Source organism: Mastigoproctus giganteus, chromosome 5 (assembly GCF_048544385.1).
Source record: "Mastigoproctus giganteus isolate SK-2022 chromosome 5, ASM4854438v1, whole genome shotgun sequence".
NCBI lineage: Eukaryota > Metazoa > Arthropoda > Arachnida > Uropygi > Thelyphonidae > Mastigoproctus > Mastigoproctus giganteus.
In genome coordinates this window covers 180,241,820-180,260,339 of record NC_143579.1, presented here as the reverse complement: position 1 = coordinate 180,260,339, position 18,520 = coordinate 180,241,820, and the positions used below count along the sequence as shown (strand labels likewise).

The following is an 18,520-nucleotide window of genomic DNA, read 5'->3' as shown; positions in this document are numbered from 1 at the left end:
ACATCCAAGGAGTACAGCAAAATTTTGGTAATAGGGACAACAAAAGATAATTTTTCCATTATATAAAGCTCTGGTTATGCTAATCAGGGACTGGCAGACTTCTGATGATTGGAGGGCTGTGTCCTTATATAGTAGTCCTCTTTAGATTGAGTTGGGAGGTAATTTGATTCACCAAAAATGCTTTGCTGTTGGGGGGAAGCGGTGTGGACAATGCCTCCCTCTGTGGTGACCTATGAGTTTAGTAATGGTGAATGAGAGGGGATCTACTTTTCAAAATTTTCAGTAGTGCTTTGACTGGCTGTGGGAATCTATAGTTTAGTAATTTTTTAGACAAATTTAGAGGCCAACAAAAAACCAGTCCAGACCTCAGGACTTTCCAAAATGTTCTGCTGTTACATCTTGGCCCAGCTAGCCTACCACCCAGTGCACATAAATTTGAGAGGGTTGCCAAATGTAAGAATGCAGTCTTTGTATATCGGCCAATAAAGACCCTCCTCAGATCATGTGCTATTACTTTTTGCTAACTTTCTGCTACACACAGTACTTCTGTGTATATGAAGCAGAAATTTCTAATATATATATATATATGTACCCTGTTATGCAAGTTTTAGTTATAGTTGGCCATGTCTACAAATGAGGCTTCTCAGGGAAGAATCAAAGTTACGGTTTGATAAAAACCACTTTATTGTGAAGTATTTATTTCAATTCACATTTGCAACTTGCATAACTATGCTCTTCAAACAGCATATATAGGCTTATTCCATTTATTTCACAATGTGTGTGTTATTACAGAATCGCCCAGCATTCTCTTCTGTACTTTAGTAATATAAGGTTCAAAAAGCCAAATTAGAGCCATGACAACATTCAGAGTGCCAAATATTATGAACAGATTATCATACTTTCCCACAGTGTCTCGGAAATAGCCTATAAAAAAAAAGAATTAAAATTTTTTTATTTCTGTTATATATATATATATATATATATATATATGCAAAATCTTGAAAGCATTAAAATTTTACTTATAAACATAGCACTACCCTATTGGGTATGTTTGTTTTCTGGTTGATTATACTGTAACAATGCTGACACTTTCTCCTTAGTGGAAGATGGGTGATTTTAGCATATTTTTTTGTCTGTATTACAAAAATAACTCATCAGCCATATTTTTGGAAAAGTGTATTTATGATATCTTGGTGAAGAAAAAGAAAAAGAAAAAAAAAAAAAAAAAAAACAAGTGAAAATATCACATCTCAAGTTTGACTTGGAAATGATGTAAGCATATATCTATTGGTTAATATAATGGCAAATATCACTCAACTGTGGTCAGGAGATTGTGCTGTGCACTGACTGGTCAAAACACCATACCATATCAGGGTCATACTTAGCCAGCTGTGAGACAAGAAACTCTCATTTGAAGTGTTTTAACTGCAAGACTGTGTGCCTCAGTTTTATCCACTCTGTCAGAGACCTTAACTGTCTTGTTTACCAATGCACTGTTAAACAGTATCAGGCTAGGATAAATTATGGGAAATCACTCTGATCATGTGGCACTAAAGTTCCACCAACTGAATGTACACAGAGCTCATACTGCAGTTGACCAGGGGAAACTATAAATAGAAGGGAAAATATAGATATCCTTACTATCCAGGAACCATACATTCATGGGGGTATGGTCAGCAGTTATCCCTAGTCCTTCAGATTGGGGAAAACCACCTCTGACACAACCTGGGTGACTATAGTAATTAAAAACACTACACTCATCGTGACAAAGTAAACTCTTTACGTACCAGATTTGCAGCATGTGCCAAAATTACTAGTGTTCCTCATATTTAAATTCTGTATTCTTTATACAGGCACTCCCTGACTTAGGTAAGGGTTGCATTCCATGGAACTCTCCGTAAATCAAATTTTACATTAAGTCGGAATTTCTCTAAATGCTTATGCAGCACCTGCAACTATGCTTGCTGAATTTGATTGAAGCAAAATGTAAATAAAACATGTAAACAGAATTATTTATTCAATTTTTTTTTATCTCATGCATAGGAAAAATTACAAGTGTGCAATTACAAAAATTTCAAAATTATAAAATAACAAAAAAAGGGAGGGGACAGGAATAATTTCAGCAAGTTTTACCTTTCGAGCATCGTTGCCAGAATCAAAGTCTCCAGCTGATAAGTATGCCACTGCAGAGGTTGAGGGCTGTGAAAATTTAGAAGGGATTTTTTCCAACACATCAACAAAATTTCTCTGCTGCTGCAAAATCGGCACTGGCAACTTCACTGCATACTTTAACATTGTGAAAACCAGTGTGATGCTTGAACCTATTGAACTACCTATTGCTTGCCATGAACTTGACTTGGGGTTTACCGTACTTATCCTTAATTATCTCCATAAATGCTTGTTGCTTTTACTTGAATGGCCATAAGACTCTGGGGCACTCACTTCTGAATCTGATTTTCCATCCATATTATTAATAGCTTTTCCACCTTTGACATAGCACCTGAATGATGTTGATCTTTTTAACATGTTCTTTTATACGTGCACTGTCCTTTAAAATAGTATTCACTGTTGAAGCAGTGACACCTAATTCCTGTGCAAGAGATTACAAACTTTTTTCAGCTTCTTGCTTCTTAATCATTTTCATCTTCATATCTAAATCAATTTTGTTTTGTTCGTTTCCTAGCACTACCACCACTTGCACTTTCTGTTGGTTGCTTTCTCTTCATCAGTGTAATAAGTAAATAGGAATGAGGAGAAGATTCTGAAAATTTATTTATGTTTTTAATATGCTTAAAGATTCAGTGAAGGGGAAACATTTCACCATAATAACCTAAAAACTCACACAATCTAAGTTATTGGGATTATCGCAACGGCAATGAGATTGAGTTTACTACCCATTTATAATAGATGCACTAACAGAAAAGCCTAATAAACCAGAAAGTGCAAATTGTTTTTATTGCTTTACGGTTGTGACCTCCAGAAATGTTCTTTAGTAAAATATCAACAAAGGCATTCAAAATTGATTCTTATAACGGAACATATGATAACGATGAAAGGGTAGAGCTCCATTATAAAAATTACCTTTTAGAGAGATAAAAAGCTTAGTTATATAATGAAAATTGACTTCTGAGGTCTTGGAACGAATTAAAAAAAAAAAACAATGCGTTATTGGGTTCACATTACGATATTTTCACAATACCTCCATTTATTCCTATGGGATGCAAAATATGCTTCCACAATTTTTTTTAAGTTTGCACCAGCCAGCAAAAACTTATGTAAAGTCGATTTTATGGAAGTCAAGTGGGGAGTGCCTGTATCTAAGTGACACCACGTCTTCAACATCCCTAAAATGTCTGTATTTGATGACCTGACCAGACTACCTGATGTGGCACCTGTAAAGTGTTCTGTCACCACTACTTCATTAAAGACCTCTTGAGCTGTAGTTTGGTTTGGTACATCAGCAACATATAACAACAGTAAATGAATAAAAAACATTTATAAGTATGATAAAAAGATAAAACTGCTAATAATAATATTTAAGTAGGATGTAGAGTTGTTGGAACGAGTACAAAGAAGGGCAACAAGATTAGTGAATGGAACAAAGGGTTGCTCTTACGAAGAAAGGCTTAAGTTTTGCAAATTACAGTTTCTGCAAATGTGACTCAAATCCACAAAGGAGGATCAAATGGAGACAGGTAATTACAGATCTGTTAGTTTAACTTCTGTTCCAGGGAAATTAAAGGAGGCACTGGTTAAAGAAGCATTGCAGGATCACCTAGACAAGACTTCAGTTATAGTTTAATAAATTTGATGAACTTTAAGTGCTAGTCAAGAAATCAAAGAAAAATATTATTCGGATATCAGAGACGTGGTGTCGCACAGACGTAAGCAGTGTAGAATTGAAATTTGGGGAGTACAATGTGTATGGGAAGGATAAGGCACCTGCGTGGTGATCTTATTGAGGTGTATAAAGCCTTCAATGGTTTGAGCATGCTCAATGCTGATGGGATTTTTCCTCTTGCTCAGAATAATCGCCTGAGAGGGCATAAATTCAAATTGAGGAAAGACAGTTATAGGATAGATGTGTGGAAGTTTGCCTTTAGCTAGTGTGTGGTTGATTGCTGGAACAAACTTCCATCAATCTTTGTAGAAATTGATAGCTTAAATAGATTCAAGGCAGAACTAGACAAACATTTCGAGCAAGTGGAGTGGATGGGTGAAATTAGATTTTTTTTTTTTTTTTTGGCTGATGCTATATAAGATTGCTTTCTTGCATCATGTGTCTTTGTTAGTGCTAATGCTATTAGGTGGCTGTTAAATTTTAAATGAAGGAAATGACATCACTTCCTAAATGGTACTAACGATGCTAACTCAATCACTTTTCTTTGGTAGAGTAAGTAGTTGATTCAGTAGAGCAAGTTCATACTAAGATATGGAAATGACATCACTTCCTAAATGATGCTAACTCAGTCACTAACGTTGATTCTGTAGAGTAAGCAGCAGGTAATAATATTATGAAAGAATAAAAGCAGAATATTATGCAAGAATGCGGGTAGTAATATTTCCCTGATTTACAAAGTCATCTTCTTCCATGTCATAACCTATGGAGCTGCCACTTGGTATCACAGCACAGCTGTAGTCAGGAATAAAAATAAATTAGAGAATTTGGTTAGCATTCAAACGATTTGGTTCCATATAATAACAATAGCATGTTGCCCTGTGAGTATTGCCTGCTCTTAAAGTATTGGGTGATACCTTGCTGCTGCACCTGGAGATAGTAAAAAATGGTCTCTATTAGAGGCTAAAGTGTCCAACAACAAATACACCACTTCCTTGGGGATAAACTTCAATTTTGAAAATCTCATGAAGTAGGAAAGGTGCCAAATAGCAATCATGTTACAGCAAGATGACTTGAATCAAATGACCAAAGGTGAAGCGACAAAGAGGTTTATACCAGAAATTTCACTTACCAAAAATTCCACATGAAACTCCCTTGTTTCATGTCTGTATTATTTCAACCCTTTATATCCCCTCTGCCTGATACAGCCTACTGCTCCACTGACACTTGGAGGAGTCATCTTCTACATCTTCATATTTCTGTTTCCCCCCTCAATTGTTTACAACCTAAACTTCCCTGCACTCTATTTTTTATTATTATTATTTTTTTTTACTTAGTCTCCATCCAGGAAGCTCAGATGAGTCTGGCAGAAACTAGCCAGAGAATGGGTTGCTGGCTCACCTTGCAGTAATGGTGTAGGCAGTGATGAGCTATAGTGAGCTTGCGAGAGCCCATTATTTTTTTTGAAAATTTGCGAGCCCATTGTTGAGACGATCATTTATTTTACAAATGAAATCCTGGATGCAATTATTGAGTATCCACAGCTGAAAGTACGGTGGGCGAGCGGGACCCCATTCCCAGTATTTTAATGGTGCAATCGATCAGCTATGTATTTTAAAATTGCCTTATTTTTGATTTAATTATTTAATTACAGTCCGACCTCTGTTTAACCAACTTCTATATACCTAAATTTTTTTAAAATTCCTCTTGGTAATTACATTTAAAATACGGTAGTTTCCATTGAACAAAGAAAATTTCCGTGTAACAAACGGTTTAGGAGAGACAACTTTGTATTCATTGTTCTCACCTCTGGCCTTTAGACAATTAGAAAGTGTGAATTAAGGGTGAAAGGGATTACCATTTCATAATGTTAGTGGTGTCTGTAAAACAATGCAGTTACATACCAAGAAGTTGGCTAGTCAATATGCTTTCCATAGCCAGTCAGAGGAGTAAACCGGAACCACAACCCATGTTGTGGTTCTGGTTTACTCCGACAAATGGGCGTATGTTTTTCGGAGAAGTGAGCGATCCATGCCTTCCAGTAAATTTCCCATCTAAGTTTATATGGTCACAGTAACTGTGACCATATAAACTTAGACGGGATTATTTTACAAGTATTGAGCATTACAGATCTGATTCATACTATCTAGGTCACAGTAACTGAATATTCGAAGAACTAGTGACAGTAGCAACGTAGGGGAGGGGGTTGAGGCAACTAAGATATGATATAAACTTTACGAAGATGAAATGTTGGCAGATTTTGAAATTTCGTCAAGGCTTTCACTGTGTAGAAAATGTTCTTAAATATAATGGCACAGGGGCAATAATTAAAAGAAAAAAAAAAAAAAAACTGTATGCATTATATCACCAATCTCCAAAAAACCAGTGCAAATTAAAGATGATTGCTAAAGAACTTGATGTGGAAATTATAAAGATCTGTTGTGTGTTCGGGCTACGATGAGCAGCTTGTAGCTTGCGGATGGTAACTGCGGGTTAAGGGAATTATCCTGTACTGTGCAAAAATTCTGAATCAGAAGTTAAGTATTCCGGATTATTAAATAGACTTTTAAATCTGAATTTCTTAAACATTTAGCACTAATGATTGACATCCTGCAGGAGCTCTTTTACCTTTCAGAAGCTTTACAGATTCACTACGGTAAAATCAGATAAATTAATTATTCAAACTATCAATGCCATTGCTAATTTGAAAAATTCTGAAGGAAATTATTACGCTAAAATTGAGAGCAAGTGGAAAGAATTTGAAGGAATCAAAATCGAAAGTAAGAACAGTAAAATTACCTCGTGACAAGTTATTAAATGCATTGTTTTATCCTTAAAGGATAAGTTATTAATGCAACAGTGATTTTAAATTAATTAAAGAAAATAGTGATACCATTGAAAGAAATTTTAAACAAATGCTACCGTAAATCGTGGAATATTATTATTATTATTAGCCATATGGTGCAAGGAAGCCTGAGGCTTTTGCTTCACCAGCCAAAAAAAAAAAAAAAAAAAAAAAAAATTCTAGGTTACCCTGAGAGAGAGAAAGAGAGAGAGAAGTAGAAGGGAATCACCAAGAAAGAGAAGAATGATGGTATCCAGCTCAGGACCCTGGGTGTGCCAAAGCCATACTCACCAGATGTGAGCCCTTGGGGTTATGAAAGAACTTGTCTCGGTGGCAAGACGGTGAAAACCAAATAAGAAATTTGTTTTCTGATAAAATATGAAATAAAAATTAATGATTTTAGAGAAGACATTTTATCTTTAAAATCGGGTGAAATTCCCTTTTCAATTAAAAAAGCCAGAAATATCTTTGAAACCATTGCGATTAGCAGTGCAGAAGCTGAGCGAGCTTTCAGCATAATGAATAATATTGTGCGAATAAATGAATAAATAATGTTGACAATTAAATACATTGCAGATTATGATGACCATACATCTAAATGGAAACCGATTGCTTCAATTTGATCTGGATCGTTACGTCAAATCATTCCTCTGTAATAATAGCTCAGTTATTGAGCAAAGAAGATCGAAAACAAATATTAATAAAGAAGTAAATTGCATATGGCAATTTTTAGAATAAATTTTTCTTGAATACTTGTGTAATAATTTTTTTAATGTAATCTGTGATTTTTATGTACCTTTTCTAGAACAGTTTGTTTTTTTATGTAATATTTGTTTTTATATTCTAGAATGTTTTGTGATAATTTGTTATTTGTGATATAGGAAATATTTTTCATGTTTTTTTTTTATTCGCAATATTAAAATTTTGTCATGAAAAAATGTATCCATTATATTTACCTAGTTGTAAAAAAAAAAAAAAAGAATAAAAAAGTCGCGTTTCTGCTGAGCACGCATGGTAGACGGTTTTATGTGAAACATCCTTCGCATTTCTTTTAGATATTTTGATTTGTATATATTGATGACGAAATAAAAGAGCTTTTGTATTGTAAATTGATCCTTCACAAATTTCCATAATTTCTGGAAGACAAGATACAATGGATTTATTATAACTAAAGTAAGAGACATATACTACTTGCTACCGCAACGTATCTAAATGTCGGGGCACCTAACAATGGAATGTACGTTAAGAGCCTCGAACAGCTGCGTACGCGAAAATGCGAGACGAAATAAGAAATTGTTGACAAATCTTTGTATTGTTGCAGTCATATGACAAATGCTTGCAATCATACTTACTGCAGTAGTAAATGCAGGAAATATGATTGTGACATCATACTATTCAAAAATTCCAAAAAGTTAGAACTTGAGATATCGTACTGGTCACGAAAAATGCCTCATATGCTCTAATCATACTACTAGTGAGTTTTCTACACAGACTAGTGGTCTGAGCATGGGAAGTGCCTCTGGCAGACGTCTCGGATGGTCACTTCCATGACTAATCAGATTTACTTGGTAGAAACCCCCCCCCAAAGGATGTTTCAAATCTTTTTGTTGAGGGGCCCAACTCACATGTGAGTTAGGTCCCTCAACAACCACAATCCTCCTTTCCAAGTTTTCACAGGTCGCAGTGCACAGCAAACATGCCAGATTCCTATATGTTAGCCTGGATGTTGGCTGTGGGATCCCAGTGATGCTACTCTCAGAGGTTCCCACCTGAGTTATTCTGTGCCACACAACATGCAACTCAGTTTATTGAATACAGAGCTACAGACAATTCATCATGTGCTAATGTGCTATATAAATAACTACAACAACATACAAGGTTTATTATTATTACTTATCATTAGACATATGGTGCAAGGAAGCCTGAGGCTATTGGTGCACCAGCCAAAAAAAAAAAAAAAAAAATACATGAGTTACACAGAGAGAGAGAGAGAGAGAGAGAGAGAGAGAGAGAGAGAGAGAGAGAAGCAGAAGGGAATCACCAAGAAAGAGAAGAGAAGAATGATTATATCCAGCTCAGGACTCTGGGTGTGCCAAGCCCATAATCACCAGATTTGAGCCCTGGGGAACACAATGTAAGAGTGACTGATACTGTATTTCTGTTTGAGATAATGTAGATTATTTCTGTTAATGTTTATCATTATGAAAGGTTTAAAGTGCATGTCAATTCATTCTATATATAAAAATAAGTTAACAGTTTTACACAGGTGTTATTCAAGAATTGATATCAGATTAAAAATTGCATGTTTGTATATTAGGATGTATTGTACATGGCACAGGCATGGGTTGAAAGCTGAGAAAGCAAGATGCTTGCTAACATTAGACTAATTTGTGTAGATTGTAATTTTTGGAATACAGCACATGCAAAGGAAGGTTGTTCCAGGAAACAGAAGTGGATGGGACATAGAAGGGATAGATGAGGAAAAGTTGATTCCATAAGTATGGATCTGGACAATACAAATTGATTGCAATGTGTTTTTGACTGGTTTGGGAAGAGAATGAGGGAGATACAGAAACAATTCAGAAGAACAGTGCCCATGGAAGTGGAGTACCTTAAGAAAAGGAATACAACAAAAACTGAATGTCTATGAGACAGACAGTGGAGAGATGTAGGTCACACTGACAGATCATAATGGGGTAATAAAAAAAACAATCATTTAAAAGAATAAAAATTATAACCATTCATTATTTATGCAGATTTTGAAAGCTTAAAAAATATAATACTGCCAGGCCAAATCTGAATAAATCTATAATAAAATATCAGTAACAAAATCAATGAGTTTATTATTATATTAAATATGATAACGATTATATAGAGATCACATATTGTGGAATGGCTAGTAGAAAAAGTTTTAAAGAGTATTTAGCATTTATAATCTTAGAGAAGATGTGTTACTACTTTCAGAAGATAAATAATTAGATAATGATAATGCAACAGTGCGTCATATTTGTGATAAAGAATGTGGGCATCACAAAACTCAAGGTAGGAGTTAAGGAAAAAAGACCTAGGGATAATTGTACAGTTTGAATGAATTTCTCTGAGCAGTGGAGACAAGCTTCTAGAACAGCTCATGAAGTTCTATCAATAATATTACAGGAATTTTGCCAGCATAGTAAAATAGGTGATTATCCATTGTACAAAGAATTTTTTTAGGACTGTGTGCTGGTAACACATCCCTCATTGGTGTTTTCCCTTGTTCAGTTCCAGTAGTAGCATAATGCAGGCATGGCAAAGTGCAATCAATAACATTTGTTAGTTTTGTGAAACATTAGACTGCCAAGTGAATGCACTATCTTCTTTTAACCACAAATTAGAAATAATTTAATTAATTTATCATCATTTTTCTAAGCTAACTGATATAACATGTTTTTTCTCTTCCCTAATTTAAATTTTGCATATATTGGTATTAGTAATACCAATATATGCAAAAATTCCAATTTGCAAATTATCATATTGCTTCCATTTTAACTACCAATGAACAGGAGCAACAGTCAGCCTTTTATCACTAGTGTTATTGCTACTGGTAAATTTTATTGTTATTATATTTTTAACAATCTTGTTGTTACTGTTGCCATGCAACTAGTGTACAACTAGCATGATTCCTGTCCTTCAGACTATGAAGGTATGTTGCTTTCTAGGTAGTGAGGTGTTTGGTGTGTGGATGGAAAGCCCAGGCACTGAATAAAATAAAACACCTATGAATTTTGATAAAATTAATTCTGCTTCTGAGACTCAGAACAGAAGCTGTATCATGTTCTGCATCATCAAGAACCTATACCTAGGTTTTTGATTTCAATTTTTATATACAGGAGGGTTTAGCGTGATCAGCAAGTCCCATCAATTCAGTTTAGAGACTTTGTTTGGGTGATCTCTTAACTGAAACAATTAAAAAAAAAAATAATATATTCTGAAGAATATCAATTACTGTAATACTATACAAAACACATTCTTCACATGTCATCTCAGAGTGGAATGTTCTTGGCATGTTCAGAGGAGGAAATCTGTTATGAACTCAAATCCTAGAGAGTAATGGCAGCCAAAAGAATATTCTTGTGCAGGTATGAAACTCTTGAAACCAGAAACTTCATCTTTAACATTAACTCTCCAACATCACTTAACTCCATCACAGTCAATTATCTTCACCGGATAGTAATGTCATACATACTAAATTCAGTTTGGCGTTTTAAATGTCAAGGATATGGACAATCACAAATGGCGTGATGCGGGTAGTGCCAAAGGCTATGAGAGCAAGGAATGTTTGACGACGACACCAAATTGTATCAATTGTTAGGGAGAACACCCAGCATACTCCTGAGTATGCCAGTAGTGGAAATGGAAATCTAAGTAGAAATGGCACCTCCATAGCCAGGTGAGCAGGAGCAGCAGTGCATAGCACACACTTCTTGATTAGACCGGGGTTCGAGCCCGTGACCACCAAATACGGAGGATTCGGAAAGGTCAGGGAATGACCACCGCATATCTCCGGAGCAATATGGCCTTAGTTGCTAATGCTCCTAAAAAAAAAAAAAAACCAAATAACAACAAATAATAATAAGTAGAAATTTAACATCTTATATCAAGAACGAGGAAAATGGTAAAACAAGCAACTAGCAATAAACCTACATACATTCCGAAGATTGAAGAGAAGTGTTCCATTGGAACATAGAAACCGAAAGGATCATCCACTTAAAGAGTTAGTCCCATTGTATGCTACCTATTGATTTCTTAGAAGCCAGTTCAAAAAACTGTCAACAGCTACTTCTATTTCAGTACCTCCTACTACTTTACCTCTACAAAAACAAAGTGATAGGGAAAATCCATTTTAGTTGCCACCACCACTAATAGCAAACCAAGAACAAATGGATGCAGAACAAATGGATGTAATGTCTGATTAGCCAATCCTGTAAATTTTTGTTGAGTAAAATATGGAGATAGACTAAAATCCATTAAAACCCCAAGAAAGATAAAGCAAAATCAAAGAAAGCAAAGGAATTAGCCCTCAAAAGTTAAATGATAAATCCACTAAATTTAAATAATGGCAAAGTTTATTCAGTGGATCTGTTGTGGACTTTGTCAGAATTTTAATGTTGTCAAGACTCTCCTATTTAAGCAGGAACCAGTTTGCTCTAGCTACAGGAGACTTATTTAAAGCCAACTGAGAACCCTGTTGTTTTGTGTATTTATCAATGATATTGATGAAGATATATCAGGCTTAATGTCCAAGTTTGCAAATGATACAAAGATTGGCAGGGTTGTTAATGACAGTAAAGACAGTATGCTACTGCAACAGGATCTACAAAAGTTAGGTAGATGGGCAGAGAAGTAGTAACTGAAGTTTAATATTGACAAATGCAAAGTATTGCATATGGGTAGCAATAACCCAAGAGAAATGTACCAACTGTGTGGTACTACACTTAGGGAGGTGGAGAATGAAAAAGACCTGGAGGTAATTGCGCAGTCGAATATGAAGTTTCATGTTTAGGGCAGCCCACTGTGCCATTCATCCAATCAAAGGATCAGATAAGATCATCTTCTTGGATGAAAATAATATCTATTAACATTCAAACTGAAATTTTGTGACTGTACTAGGTTTCCCAAAGTCTAGCACAGGTTGGAAACACTACGTTTCCTTGTATTTAGTACTTTTTAAGTGTTATTTTAATTAATGAATGATCAACAACAATAATGCGAAAAGTGACAATATTTCTCTCATCCATCGCAATTCATACAACAGGTTATTTCAGACTTTTTAAAACAGTTTACAATAAATTTTGGAACTGGTATAAGCTAATTAATCTTTTGAAATTATACAAAACTATCATGGTGGTCATTGAAAAACTAAATATTATTGTAGTGATGAATTCATAACGAACAACTATACAAAATGAAAAGTGGTGCCTCCATAGCCAGGTGGGCAGGAGCAGCAGGGCGTAGCACACGCTTCTTGATTAGACAGGGGTTCGAGCCCATGTTGGTTTTTAGGAGCTAATGCTCCTAAAAACCAAACAACAACAAAATGAAAACATTTTTGTTATCACATTCAACAGGAAATATTTTGTTAAACTTTTCTTTAGCAATGTTGTTTATAGTTACTAAAAGATAAGTGAAAATCAGGCAACCTCTGCTGACTTTAAGAAAAGGCATCTTTAAATTTTTAAATTTCTTAGTGAAGAATTAAAAAGAAAGCCTTGCAAAACAGAAATAATACTTCGTAATTTACATTAGTATGCATAATTTACAAAAGGGTGCCAAAATAAAGAGCTTCCTTCAATTTTAATTTCATTTTCAAACAGATGATTAACACCAAATCCCAAACAGACACTTACTATAAAACATTTAAAAAATTTGCACAGCATTATCATAATGTACTCTGTACACTCCTTTCTATGGGAATTTGGCCATTTGAAATCATCCATAAAACTTTATAACATTTAAATACAAGCTGATTGTCATTCGATGGTGAATATAAATAGAGAAAACTATTGCACTAAGGTAAAACTAGGTGAACTTCTAAAAACTATGCATATCATGTTGCGGCATGGTAGGCATCCAGGCAAATGCCTAGGGTGCCATTTGGGTAGGGACGCTTCGTCGTCATGTGGATCATTTAATTTTAATTTAAAAAGGGTGCCAAAATGCTTGATTTGCCTAGGGCGTAAAAATATCTCACGACGGCACTGATTGCACACATGCATACAGGGTGATCCACTACCAGTGCGACAAACTTGCAGAAGGTGTAGGAGGCACAAAGACAAATCGGAATCACATAGCATTGCAGGGTCTGAAATGCCTTCGTCATGCGGTTGAGGACGTTGAACGGGAGGTTGTGTGAACAGCGATCCCGCTGGAAGTCAGCATTTGCAAACCGTTTCTGTTGAAGAAACCAAGTAGCAAAAGTCCTCCGGAGTGGATAATCCGCAGGCTCCAATGATTGGACGCGTTGCAGATGGTATGAACTCATTTGGTTTGTTGACAGTATCCTCCATACAGTGGATTGGGAAATACCCAATCGTTGGCCTATTGCTCGAGTACTAGTACTTGGATTGCCTCCTGCAAGACATAGGACATTCTCCTCATTGTCTGGCATCCTCGTCATTCGCTCTCGATTCACGGTACCTCTCGTGAAACAACCAGTCTCGTGTAACCTTCTGTGTACACGTGCGAAAATCGTATGATGAGGAGCACGCCTGTGCGGGAAACATTCCTGGTACAAGTGCAGAGCATCGCGCCCATTACAGTCCGCAGCTCCATACGTGAGGTGCATGTTGGCCAGTTCAACGTTTGAATACTCGTCCATCCTACTGCCTCGGGAACCGGTTCGCAAATGCTGACTTCCAGCGGAATCGCTGTTCATGCAACCTCCCGTTCAACATCCTCTACCGCATGACGAAGGCATTTCGGACCCTGCAATGCTATGTAATTCCGATTCGTCTTTGTGCCCCCTACACCCCCTACACCTCCTGCAAGTTTGTCGCACTGGTAGTGAATCACCCTGTATAGGGTAAACAGAATATGCATAAATCTAAAACAGTACAGTCAGGACAAATCCATCATCAAAGGGTTAGTGGAGACAACCCTTGCACCGTTAGTTGTGATTACATTTTGGCTAAAGTGACACACAACATCCTTATTAATCCATAAGGTATAATCTAGTTTAAGTATGGAATTCTTGGTAAAACAAAAAGTTGATCTGCACATCTAATTCCTCTTTTCCATTCCTTCCCCACTCTTGTGATCTGCTGACTAGCATCATAAAACAGACAAGCTACAACTATGATTCACAAGTATGAATCAGGGGTTATTTCCTATTCTTATGCTGGGATACCTTATATTTATTATAGTAAAATAAGTAGGAAAAAATATATAAATTAGCAATTTGTCTAGATTTTTCTCATATTGATAACAAGCAATAATTTTTTGAATGACTAAAATAGAAACTGAAATATACCTAGGAGGCATGTTTTCTTGGCTGTAAACTGTGATAAAGGCAAAATATTGTTATAAAATAAGCTTAATCTTTCACAACGAAAGCAGTGATAATGTAGCCTCCTATCAAATTTTCAATGCACTGCACAAATATAAGAAAAATAAACTTACCTATCATTGCAGGCCTTATTAAAGATGACAGACCAGTAAATGATGCAGCAAATCCCATAGCTAAAGGAAGCTTCTTCAGTCCCAGATAATCCATCATCAAAACTGAGAAATTAATGATGATACTTCCATTAATCAATCCAAAGAGGACTGATGTTGCTATCATTGCCACAAAAGATGCACACGCTGTCATCATAGCAGCTGTGATTCCCAGAACCGTTACAGACACCATCAGAGTGTTCTTCCGTTTAAAACTGAAGAAATCATACAACCATCCAAAAAGCAGTCTACCTGTTAGATCTCCAACAGAGAAAGCTGAAATAAGAAACACTGCCAATCTGCTTGGGATATGATGATCAAATGCAAAGTCTACAATTACCATGAGGTAGATGGCCGAAGTTGCAAAATAAATAGAGTAAGTCAGAGAAATCAGCAGGAACATTGGATCAGTTACAATGTTTACAATTAGTACAAAAGTTGAATACCTTTGGATCAAACTGTTTTGATTCTTGTTAACTGTTTTATTTTTGGTGTTAAATTTTTGCAAAATATCATTATGTGAATTATGACTAGACATGTTTTCATTTCTTTGTGTTAATAATGCATTACAGTCTATAATATCCTTTGCTTGACTAGAAGGTTCTTTATTACAGTCCTGCTGGCAGTTGGTAAAGTTTTCTTCACAAGGTTTTCTATTAGAAATAGTATTATCTGTATTATTACAACCCTTCTGAGCTTGACATGCTGTTTTTTGAGGTGACGCTTGTAGAGGTCTGTAGAGACAAGCACCTACTACTGCCTGAAGCATAATTCCTCCAAATATAAGAAATGTCCCACGGAGACCATACGTTCTTAGTAAAAAATTTGCTACAGGTGGATGAACAAAAGAACCTACAGATGAACCTGCATTTGCTATTCCCATGGCTGTGGTCCGGTAATGGGTGAAGTACTGATTTAAGATTACATGAGGGAGAGTTAAGACAAGGCACAGTCCACAACCTGAGAGTGAGAGAGCGATTAATATCAGAAAAATTATACAAGCAATTTTTACAATATACAAAGCTTATACAGCATCAGCAAAAGAATAAAATAATTTTACTCACTTCATTTGCTCATTCCTGTGAGGGTGACAAAAATAGAGGTAAAAGAACAGAATGTTTCTGCAAAAAAGCAGTACTCCTTCCGCAAAAGGAGGAAAATTAGATATTTTGGAAAAAAGCAGGAGTTATTTTAATTTCACAGTGCACTAGAAATTAAGTCTCACTGGCATCATACATTTTATATTAAAATAAAGCCATAAGATTGTTTATCAGTACAGGATGCTTTCACACATTGCCTTACTTGAGATTTTTCTTTCTGCGGGTTTCGGTTTGTCTGTTAAATACTAAATTATTATGTCTTCTTCAAGAAAGGTATTGTTGCAGACTTCACCAATCTCACCAACCTCAAGAATGTTTATAGCAGTAGTGTAGCTACCTTTTTTTTTGGGCCCCTACTTAATTAATGCAAATTGCAAAAACAGGAGACAGCCAAAGACGCCAGGCCTCTAAAGGGCCCGGAGGCAATTGCCTTGCCTGCCTACATGGTAGCTACGCCACTGGTTCATAGTTTTGTTTATAACAATATCTAAAGGGCCCGGAGGCAATTGCCTTGCCTGCCTACATGGTAGCTACACCACTGGTTCATAGTTTTGTTTATAACAATATCTAAAGGGCCAGGAGGCAATTGCCTTGCCTGCCTACATGGTAGCTACGCCACTGGTTCATAGTTTTGTTTATAACAATAGCACTGATTTTAGACCTAATTGTCAAGAGCATTTCACCAGAAACATCTGAACTCCAGTTTTTTTCACCTAGAAGGATATTCTCAGCATTGCAAAGAGCAACTGTTAAATTGCCAAGCATGATATGGGATAATTCTGTTATATTTCAAGCTTCCTTGTGCACATATCAATTCCCCAACCAAGGACCAATCCTAGGGAAGTATCAATCCTAGGGAAGTACATTGCACATCAATTTATTAGAAGATCCTGTAGGAAGCTGCATTGTAGGCTTCCATATCCTCTTAACACTACTGTATGCTATCAAATTTTAGCTAATAAAATAAGCAATAAAAAAGAATCAACTCTACTACCCCACATTACATGATGGCCACATGACGAAGTATGGCTGAAACAGCTCCCTGATTTCATTGTCAAGAAACAATTCATCTGCACACAGAGTCAGGTGTTGCAGGACCAAATGCAAAATGATTGAGGAGGATGTGTGCTCAATAACTGCATGGGACCAGCAATTACTATTTCATGGGACCAGCAATTACTATTTGAAGGATTTTTTTAATATAAAAAAATCAAATAAAAATAACAGAACATTTGATATCATTGAAATGCAAAGAACATTATTAATAGCATAATTATAAATATAAAAACTTTTCAAAACATAAAATACAATTATTTTATTATATATACACAATAAAAAGGTTAGGTATATAACATATATGAAAAATTCTTCATTTGAGCAGGAAAATGTAGAGTGGACTTAGTGTGTGATTAAGTAAATGGTGCCAATCCTGCCAATCCTGCTTGCAGGCCAATTTTCTTCTCCCAACACCTGGAAAACAGACAGTCAAGGTATTTCCCCCCATACAGGCAAGTCTATGGTCCACCCTGTATCCCAAGCAAGGATTGCAGATGATCAAAAGACTCCATCTGACAAACCCATCACTCTAAAATCTTGGAAACCATACTCCATTCCACTGATCTGGTGCTAAAACTCACATCACCTTTGGCCACCTTTTGTCCGCAATTGGAGCATCAATCCATTGTGGAACATATTTGACCAGTTCCTTGTAGTAGGCAGCAGGATTTTGTATCGTTTCTCAAACTGTCAGTGCATCTTTAGAAGAGAGGTGTATTGGTCACACCCTAATCTAGCAGTCCAGTTCATGCTAAAGTTGTTCAATGGATTTGAATGTGGACATTGAGCTGATAAAGTATGTTTTTAGACAATGCTCCATTGCATCACTATATGCAATGGAGCATTGTTGTGCTCTTTTACATAGAGTAACCAAAGTGGGCTCTGTACGTTTTACAAGATGTCAAGTTCATGATTTGATATTGTTTGTTATAGCAAAAACCACCAATGGTCTGAGCCCTAGGAAGAGCTTTTTCACATTATGACCTTGCTTCTTCCAAACTTCACTGTTGACAATGCATTGTGATAGATGATGACCTTCATGCATTCTTCATAGCCACAAGTCTGATCTGAAAACTGTAACATAAATTTGCTGATCCATAAGACCTGTTTTACTGTTCCATGCTACAAGAGTGATAAGCACTGCTGTACACGATGTATAGCATTTTTTGTGATGTGGGCTTGAGGGCAGCAGCTCTGCTATTAAAATCCATGCCAGCCATTTGTTTACAAATTGCGAACACACTTGGGAATGCTTCTATGGACATCTGGAACTCCAGTGTAATGTTTCCTCCAAGGACCACTTGATTAACTTTTCCCACTTTAATATCAATAGTGACAAACAATGAAATCAACAACAACAAAAAAAAAAGCAGTTGCCGACAGCATCTATCAGGTTTTTTTTTTTGTTTTGACTTGCCCAACTGTTTGCACACAATTCCATCACACTCCTTTCATCTTTTATGCTACAACAACAGACGATTTGGCAAG

General features: G+C 36.0%; 1 protein-coding gene across 1 annotated transcript in view; it reads right to left on the bottom strand.

Moving 5' to 3' along the window:
* Positions 1-676: 676 nt before the first annotated feature.
* Positions 677-18,520, bottom strand: part of LOC150085886 (monocarboxylate transporter 9-like) — a 79,132-nt gene continuing 61,288 nt past the window's right edge. The window contains exons 3-4 of the mRNA XM_090374283.1: positions 14,841-15,836; positions 677-924 (exon numbers count right to left, since the gene is read on the bottom strand). Of these exons, the coding sequence (XP_090230409.1) occupies positions 770-924; positions 14,841-15,836 (1,151 nt within the window). The 3' untranslated portion in view covers positions 677-769. The remainder of the gene's footprint in view (positions 925-14,840; positions 15,837-18,520) is intronic.